The 9564-nt window shown below is 40.6% G+C and overlaps 2 protein-coding genes across 2 annotated transcripts in view; one reads left to right on the forward strand and one right to left on the reverse strand.

The window, feature by feature from the left end:
• Positions 1-138, reverse strand: part of LOC105986891 (ankyrin repeat and SOCS box protein 3) — a 125894-nt gene extending 125756 nt beyond the window's left edge. The window contains exon 1 of the mRNA XM_013018018.1: positions 60-138. The gene's annotated coding sequence lies outside the window, so the exon portion shown is untranslated. The remainder of the gene's footprint in view (positions 1-59) is intronic.
• A 192-nt stretch (positions 139-330) lies between these two features.
• The window catches only part of Erlec1 (endoplasmic reticulum lectin 1), a 24587-nt gene continuing 15353 nt past the window's right edge, over positions 331-9564 (forward strand). The window contains 7 exon segments of the mRNA XM_013018017.1: positions 331-586; positions 589-668; positions 3477-3581; positions 5794-5874; positions 7515-7592; positions 7726-7789; positions 8813-8847. Coding sequence (XP_012873471.1) covers positions 520-586; positions 589-668; positions 3477-3581; positions 5794-5874; positions 7515-7592; positions 7726-7789; positions 8813-8847 — 510 coding nt within the window. The 5' untranslated portion in view covers positions 331-519.

Below are 9564 nucleotides of genomic sequence, written 5' to 3' on the forward strand. Positions count from 1 at the left end.
CACCCACCAGCGAGGCGCGCGAGCAGCGACCCGCAGCGGCTGGCGCCACCGGAACTCACCGGCTTCGCCGTGCGGCCACTTCTCAGAGGGAAAAGCTGGTCCCCGGGTCCCCCAGATTAAGTCTCCCTCCGGCGTCGGGTGCCAGAAAAACGAGGCATCCGAGCCCACCTCAGAACTGAGGTAGAAGAGAACTACAGAAACGCGACCCGCCTCCCGGCTTCCGTAAGCGGGCTGCCCGTGACCCCGGATGTTGATATGCCGCCTGACCCCGGAAATACTGGCGGGGGGGGGGGACACCAGGCGGAGAGTAGGGGCGGAGGCGGCGTTGCCGGACTCTCCGGAAGGAGACGTGGCGGCGGTTGGGTCCCTCGCTCCCGGCACGCTTTGTAGTCCCGCCGCCGCCGCCGCCGCCTCCTCCTCCTCCTCCTCCTCCTCTTCCTCCTCCTCCACCTCTTCCTCCTCCCGATCTCTTTGAGCCGAGGAGGCTGTGGCGGCGGCCGGAGAAGGCGGCGGCGGAGGATGGGAGGAGGGGGCGGCGGCGCGCGGAGCCCGGGGCCCGGGCCGCTGGTGCTGGTGCTCTGCGGCCTCCTGGAGGCGGCCGAGCGCTGCCCCCGCTCAGCGACGACGTGCCCTTCCGCGTCAACTGGCCCGGCACCGACTTCTCTCTGGTCAGTGTCGCCGCGAACCCCGCCGCCATCCCTGCTACCCCCCCGGGAACCGAGGGCTTCCTCCCGCCCCGTCCCCAGATCTGCTCCACAGGCGCGAGCTCCTGCTACCTCGCCTGCCTGCCTTTGCTTGCGTATTCATTCATTCATTCGGCGCCATTAGGTGGTTGCGCCCTCAGTGCGAGGATCCAGCCGTCCCTCGCTCTCCCTTTCATAACGCTCGCTCTCCATCCTGGGCTTCTAGAAGCCTTAGGATCACCTAGGCGCACCCCGACTTATCAAGCAGAACCGCCCGTCCTCTTCTTCTGCATTACCCCCCACCTGGCCGCCCTAGCGTCCTGCAGCCTCAACTCACCACCACCACACACACACACATACACACACACACACCTCTACATGCTTTGCTCTCTCGCGTCCACTGACAAGTCACAAACTTTTGCAACAGCCCCTGGGGAATCTCTTCCCTTCAAAATTGTCCTACACCCTCCACCCCTCCCCAGGATTTGTCTGGCCTGGGAGATGTTTTAACGACCTTCCATGTGGAAGACCTTTTTCTTTATGTTTTGGTGGACCAAGATCTATTTAAGATCCCAGAACATGAGAGTTGGTTTATTAATGATGAATTTTCATGCAGTGACGAATGTATTTATAACCTCATGGAAATGAGAATTTTGTGGGGTGGGGGTGGACTGCAGCAAAGTCTTCCTATCCACCTTCAGCTGTTGCCAGCCAGTAGAAATTGTGCTCTTATGTAATAACCTATGGTAGTTCGTGTATTTCACATTGAATTCTTGAAAAACAAAACAGGCTTTCGTCATTCTTACTATCTGTGATCATTCAAGTTGGGAGAGTATTGTTAATTGCTCTGTTACTGTTTCATTGGGATATTAATAGATGGCACTGTGACAACAAGACACTATCAAGTTGGAGGATGAGGAATGTAGGTAAGAGGTAGAGTGCCTGCCTATCATATATAAGGTCCTGGGTTCAATCTCTCTCTCACACACACAGGGTTACATTACACTTGTAGCATATCTTTTTCTCTTTTATCAGATCCTCAAATCACAAGTTTAGAATTAAGAGCATAAGTAAATGTTATCATTACTTTAAGCAGCAATAATTTTAGGAGGCAAAGATTATTTTGAAAGGTTTACATTCATGTGGATTAGTGAAAAGAACTCTTGATTCTAATTCCATACTCTTTCTAATATGAATCTGACCATAACTATGGCATTCAGAGATTGGGTTAAAAAGTTACATCATGCTCTGATAATCACAAGGAGATTTGAAATGAGTGCTATTTCAGAACTGTATCCTGAAGTACCTCCTTTTACAGTTTCCACTGACAAAAAATAGTCCCCTGGGCTCTGTGGTTAGCACTGATACTATCTGGTCCACTTAACTACTCTAATGTTCTGTTTGCAAATGGTAGTTTTAGCTACTATAGTATTTCATACTTGGTTTATTTCCCCACCACTGTTTTCCCTTGATTGTTCACTAATTCTCGAACTTAGGTATTTCTCTGAAAAAATGAGGCTTATCTCTGTATTAATGCCATGAAATGCTGTCATTCTGTATTAAAATACCTATGTAAATTTTTATTATAAATTAGGTAAAGCTTTAGGAGTCTTAAGGTGAGGATACTTTAGGCCAGGCTTGGTTGTTAGTTGTAAAGAGCAAACTTGGAATGATCATGGTAAATGTTTACTGTATGTGGTTATTGAAATCTGTTTACTCTTGCACCTGTGTTTTAGAAGCATGTTTAAAGCTGGGTGCCAGTGGCTCATACCTGTAATCCTAACTACTCTGGAGACTGAGATCTGAGGATCATGGTTCAAAGCCAGCCCAGGCAAGAAAGGCCGTGAAACTCTTATCTCCAATAAACCACCAAAAAACTGGAAGTGGCCCTGTGGGTCAAGTGGTAGAGCACTTGCTGAAGAGCTGAGGGACAGCACCCAGGCCCAGCCACAACCAACAACAACAAAAACCATGTTTAAATGTATCTCTCAATGTATGCACCTAGAAGTACAACCTATGTGGTTACTCCCAGATGATCATTTGACCTTCTTTTTAGCACTTGCATTGTTTGCTAAAAAGAGACTCTGGAAAAAAAATTCCAATCCTAATGTATTTTACATTAATGTTTCATGTTTATCAATATTATTTTGAATTTTAATTTTTAAATACTTTTTGTTGGCAAGGCAACAAAATCCAAAATGGACATATTTGAAGACTGTCCATTTTAGATTTTGTTAAGAAGTTTTTTTTAAGTCTGAGTTATTTTGAAAAAAACTAAACATTTTTAAGTGAAATGGCAAGTTAGACTATGCCCTTGTACTAAGTAAGTTCTAAGAAAACAAAATTGGTATTTTGAAAGAAGCGTCTCTTTACTGCTTTATTTAACTGAAAAAATATACACTCCTCCCCTGGCACTGCCATTTTTTAATGTAGTCAGCTGGACATTTGCATTTAATAAAGGAGCTACATGAACTAACATAAGATCCTTTTTCTAAATTGGAAGACACAGGATTAGCAAATGGGAATTTTTTTTCCTAAAGATTTAAAACTTCTGCTTTAAATCATCTTCCCATTCAGGCTCTTTTACAGATAACAAAAAGATGGAAGTGGAGGTGTGGTTCAAGTGGTAGAGCACCTACTGGCAGCAGAAAAGTATGAGTGAGAGTGTGAAGACCTGAGTTCAAATCCTAGAACCAGCTTTCTGTTCTAAACATAGAGTTGAGTGTGTGTGTGTGTGTCTGTGTGTGTGTGTGTGTGTTATATAAACCATATACGTTTTTGTTCTATTTCTAGCCCACAACCGGAGTTTTATATAAAGAAGATAATTATGTCATCATGACAACTGCACATAAGGAAAAATATAAATGCATACTTCCCCTTGTGACAAGTGGGGATGAGGTACGTTTTCATAAATATATTAATAATCATTGTCATCAAAGATAGTGTTTTAAAGCATTGCAACCATATACTTTAAGTGACAATTGTTGGGCACCAGTGAGTGGCTCACACCTATAATCCTAGCTGCTTACTAGGCTGAGATCTGAGGCAGGAACACCCGTGAGACTCTTATCTCCAGAAAACCGGAAGTGGCACTGTGGCTCAAATAGTAGAGTGCTTGCCTTGAGCTAAAGAGCTCTGTCTGTTACAGTGCCCAGGCCCAGAGTTCAAGCCCCACAACCAACAAAAAAAGAAAACTAAGTGACAAGATTCCTAACAGGCGCTGGGAAGGTGGCTCAGTGGTAGAGCACTTGCCTTGCATGCATAAGCACCTCGGGTCCATTCCTCAGCACCACATAAACAGAAAAGGCTAGTGGTGCTGTGACTCAAGCAGTAGAGTGCTAGCCTTGAGCTGAAGAGCTCAGGGACAGCGCCCAGGCCCAGACTTCAGGCTCCATGACCAACAAACTTTCAGTAGAAAAATATTAATCATTTTTATCACTTCTGAATTTCTTTAATTTGCAATTCGCTTTGGAAAAAAACAGCAACCAGTTATTGATGCAGTGAAAATCTATCTACAATTATTTTAGGGCTAGGAATGTGGCTTAGTGGTAGAATATTTGCTTAGCATGCATAAAGCCCTGGGTTCAATTCTTCAGTACCACATAAACAGAAAAAGCCAGAAGTGACACTGTGGCTCAAATGGTAGAGTGCTACCTTCAGCAAAAAGAAGCTCAGGAACAGTGCCCAGGCCCTGAGTTCAAGCCCTAGGACTGGCAAAATAAATCTCTAGATACTTTATGCTTTCTAACTACATTATCTCATACATGTAAAGTCCACCCTGGGAAGGGAGAGAAGACTACTTCCCTCTTGGTTAAGTCTCTGCCCAGTACCTATGTCACCTAGGTAACTGACACACTTGGAGGCAGTCCCCCCCCTCCCGGAGGTCACATCTGGTTCTGATGTGGCCACACCTTCTTCCGCCCCTGGCCTTGATAAGTGGTGGCCCAGTTATGGTTCAACCCTTTTTATTCCTGCGTGGGCTTCCAACTTGTCCAGAGGCAGCTTGCAAATAAACCTTTCCTTTGCCTGAATACCCTGTGCTGCTTTCTTTCCTTGGCTGCCAATTTCATTTACCTAATAACAGATTCCCTTTTCTTCTAAAATCTCTTAACTCCCTCTTATCCATCCTTCAAGGAAATGGCATCTTTCAAGATGAAACGAGAGGCACCATGGTATGTGGAAAGGAAATGAGCATAAGCCAGAAGGCTTGAGGTATAGGCTACAGTTAGCTGTGAGTCCTTGGACAAATTTGAAACTCAGTTCCTCTACTCAATAAAGCCAATTAATATTGTTATGATCTGTAAAATATAACTATTAAATTCATGTGCTTGCTTAAGTCTTTTTCAGATTTGAAATCTACACAAGACAGCTATTTAATTTTGCTCCAAATTTCCTTAAGACACTAATGCCCATACATACCTACATATACACACATGCACACATGGCATTCAAGCCTGAAATGTAGAAATATGTAGAAGTCTGAAATAAAGAAATATAAAGCCAGGCACCAGTGGTTCATGCCTGCAATCCTAGCTACTTAGGAGGCTGAGATCTGAGAATTGCAGTTCAAAGCCAGTCCAGGCAGAAAAGTCTGTGAGACTCTTGTCTCCATTTAACCACCAGAAAACCAGAAGTGGTACTGTGGCTCAAGTAGTAGAGTACTTGCCTTGAGCTGAAGAGCTCAAGGACAGTGCCCAGGCCCAGAGTTCAAGCCGCACAACTGACAAAAAAAGAAGAAGAAAGAAAAATAAACATGAAATGTGTAGAAACTGAAAAGTATCTTAAAACTACATTTCCAGTATATTCCACAAGATTCAACCATTCTAACACTTTCATAGCCAGAATTTGCTTGGGTACAGGCATAAAAAATTGTTCAGAAAAGTGGTATTTAAAACCTTTTAAAAGAAGTAAGAATGAATGAGATGGCAGATTATTCCATGGCTCCTTATTTTTCTGCTTTGGTTCATTTGAAAGAAGTATCATACCATTGGTTCTTTTAAGGTTTTGACTTTTATTTCCAGGCATTTGTGGTTTAGCCAATAAATTAATACCCAAGCAGCAGAGTTGGGTAAAGTTCTAGAAAATGTATTAAATGCCAGTTCTTTTTTAGGAAGAAGAAAAAGACTACAAAGGCCCTAATCCAAGAGAGCTTTTGGAACCACTATTCAAACAAAGCAGTTGCTCCTACAGAGTATGTACTTATGTTATTTTGATAAATAGGAAATAAATTTTCAGCAGCCAATAGAACCTTGAAATTACTTATGCATTTCATCTTTATTATGTCATGTTAGATTTTATGTTAGGAGTAAATCTAAGTTATTGTTTCATAATATATTGTTCACGTATATGTTGAAGGATTTTGCCAGTAAATACATTTTAAACATTTTAAGTTTAAAAATCTTGTGATTTCGTTGGGGTATTTAAGAAATTGTCACTAAGCCTATTCATTAAGCTCCTGTGACCTTTGGGGAGTTTTTATTTTCATTGAAGTGCCATGGACTATTTGTAAACCAATTGATTATAACTTTGTTGGTTATAAATTTAAGATTTAGCATTGTGACTTTGAGGTCTGTGATCTTTTTTTTTTTTTTTGTCAGTCGTGGGGCCTGAACTCTGGGCCTGGGCACTGTCCCTCAGCTCTTCAGATGAAGGGTAGCACTCTACCACTTGAGCATCAGCCCCACTTCCAGCTTTTTCTGCTTATGTGGTGCTGAGGAATGGAACCCAGGGCCTCATGCATGCAAGGCAAGCACTCTACCACTGAGCCACCTTCCCAGCCCCTGTGGTCTTATTTGTAAACTTGCAATTGCTGTTTTTGCAAGAGCAAATGTATTTCTTTATAAAATAAGGTACACCTGGGCACTGGTGGCTCACGCCCACTATCCTGGCTACTTAGTAGGCTGAGTAGTTCAAAGCCAGCCCAGGCAGGAAAGTCTATGCAACTTATCTCAAATAAACCACTAGAAAACGAGAAGTGGTACTGTGGCTCAAGTGGTAGAGTGCTAGCCTTGAGCTGAAGAGCTGAGGGACAGCACCCAGGCCCAGAGTTCAAACCCCACACCCAACAAAAAAATAAATAAAGTACAATAATAATGACTACACCAAAAAAAATTGTGTGTATATATATTGATCATTTAAATTCCAGAACATGTAGCACTCAGTAATACCAGTATCAGATCATCACTTGCCAAACTACTTTGAATTTGTGTGCTTGTGTGTGTGCATGTGTGTGTGCGCGTACACATGCTGCTCCTGGACTTGAACGCAGGGCCTGGGTTCTGTCCCTGAGCTTCTTTGCTCAAGGCTAGCACTCTACTACTTGAGCCACAGCTTTACTTCCAGCTTTTTTGGTGCTTAATTGAAGAAAAGAGTCTCACAGACTTTCCTGCCTGGGCTGGCTTTGAACTGAGATCCTCAGATCTCAGCCTCCTGAATAGCTAGGATTACAGACATAATATGCCAGCACCCAGCTTGGACTTTTTTTCAGTTTCAAAGAAAAGTTTCTTGCATTTTACAATTTTAATTTAAAATGCTAATTATTATTTTATACCATGTAGATATTATGTATAGTGATAATAGACCCTAGAATATTTCTAGATCTGTTTTCTTCCATAATTCTCACAGATAGCTAACTAATGAAAACAATGGACTTCAGAAGTTGCAGCAACTTGTGAGGTAATAAAAGATGTTGCTTAGTGAAAGCTTACTGTAAATTTTGGGGAAAATCTACTCACCTAAGTAAAAGATTAAAAAATTATTAATAAATCCAAAAAATTTAAATTAATTGAATTGTGTGGCTTTTATATATTTAAATTTGCTCATCTTTCTTAGATTGAGTCTTACTGGACTTATGAAGTATGTCATGGAAAACACATACGACAGTACCATGAAGAGAAAGAAACTGGTCAGGTATGTTTTTCTTAAGAATATAACATGTAGAACACTGTAAAATGAGAAGTTTCGTAATAAAAAGTATTAAAGCTTAAAGTTGTAGCCTTACGATGTTCTTGCAAATTACTTACCATATTTCTTTTTAATATAGAAAATAAATATTCATGAGTACTACCTTGGGAATATGTTGGCTAAGAACCTTCTATCTGAAAAAGGTTGGTCTCTACACAGTAATTTTATAATGATGTTGGAATTTGGTTTCACACATATTCAAATTGAAATTTAAGAAATTTTCTTGGCAATGGAATTTTAAAACATAAAATAATTTACTTAGCTGTTACTTAGGAAACATTTTTGAAAGAAATCTTGGTTTTCATTATTTCCTGCTTTGACAAACATGCTTTTTTTCCTACTTCCAATGAAGTTTTATAAATCTGTTATGATATTTATGTTATTTTTATATAATGTTAGTTTTAGCATAGTCTTTTTGTATGGAAATAGATGTATAACTCAAGTTTTTGTTGACCAAAATGGCCAGTTATTTAAGATGTAATTTTTCACGAAGATATTTCAAAAGAAAAGTCTTGTGAACAGTTTTCTTAATGGAGTAATTTCTGCATAAAGATGTAAAGATTAAACTTGGCACTGGTGGCTTATGCCCATAATCATAGTTACTCAGGAGGCTGAGATGTGAGGATGTCAGCTCAGAGCCAGCTGAGGCAGGAAAGTTTATGAGACACTATCTCCAATTAACCAGCAAACAAAAGCCACAATGGAACTGTGATCCAAGTAATAGAGAGCCAGTGGTGAATGAAAAAGCTAAGACAAAGCAGGAGGCCCTGAGGTCAAGCCCTAGTATTTAGCATACACACACACACACACACACACACACACACTCAAATACTCAAATGATATAAAGATTGCCCTTTCCTACAAAATCATTTCAAGGAAACTAAAGTTAAGAAACAGAGCTGGGGATGTAGGTAAGAGTGCTTACCTAGCATATGTGAGGCCCTAGCTTCAATCTACAGCATTGCTGACACACACACACACACACACACAGTTACTAAGACAAACACACACACACACACACACACACACAGTTACTAAGACAAAAACCATATTGTGTTTTGGATATTAGAAGTTTAAGGTTGCAAGGTTGGTTGAAAGTTAATTATTTCTATCTTATGCATGCCATTACTCATTCTTTACATATACCTTTTTCTCATATTCCACAGAACAAGAAGCAGAAGAAAAGGAAAAATCAAATGAGGCAAGTGACAGGTGTAAATTTTTTTCACTCTTAACACTTTGTTCTTAGTAAGCTGTGAATTTATAGGATTTGCTCAAAGATTTACAAATTTGCAATATATTTGGTTTTTCTATGAAAAGTTACATTGTGTTTCTTCTATTAGCATTAAGAATCACATCTAAAAAAATTAAATATCAATTATGTATTGATTCTAATTATGTCATGTTAGTACTTAGCAGTGGAAACAATTATAAGAGCTTTTATATTTTTACCATTTTGTTCTTATCTCTTATGAATAAGATAGAAGAACTGTATTTGTAAATAAGCTTCCAGACTTCATGTGTCTTAGAAGTAGGGACTACTATATTTTATCTCACCACCCCACAGCGCAAAGTAGAGTACCATACATACTATGGACACTTCCTAAACATTTATTAAATGATGAGTGTTTGAAAACAGTGATTCCTCAAGATATGTAATCACAATTTGGAAATACCCATTTAGCTCAGCATGCTTTTGCATCCTCAGAATTTCCAAATTTACATAACTTTAGATGGAGGATATTTCTATAAAGGACTTAATGTCATAATTATGCTTTTAGTAAAAATAAAAATGAAACAGCAAAGGCCTTGAAAATTGCTTCGGGGGGCTGGGAAGGTGGCTCAGTGGTAGAGCACTTGCCTTGCATGCCTGAGGCCCTGGGTTCGATTCCTCAGCACCACATAAGCAAAAAGAAAA

Source organism: Dipodomys ordii, unplaced genomic scaffold, assembly GCF_000151885.1.
Source record: "Dipodomys ordii isolate 6190 unplaced genomic scaffold, Dord_2.0 Scaffold37, whole genome shotgun sequence".
Taxonomy (NCBI): Eukaryota; Metazoa; Chordata; class Mammalia; order Rodentia; family Heteromyidae; genus Dipodomys; species Dipodomys ordii.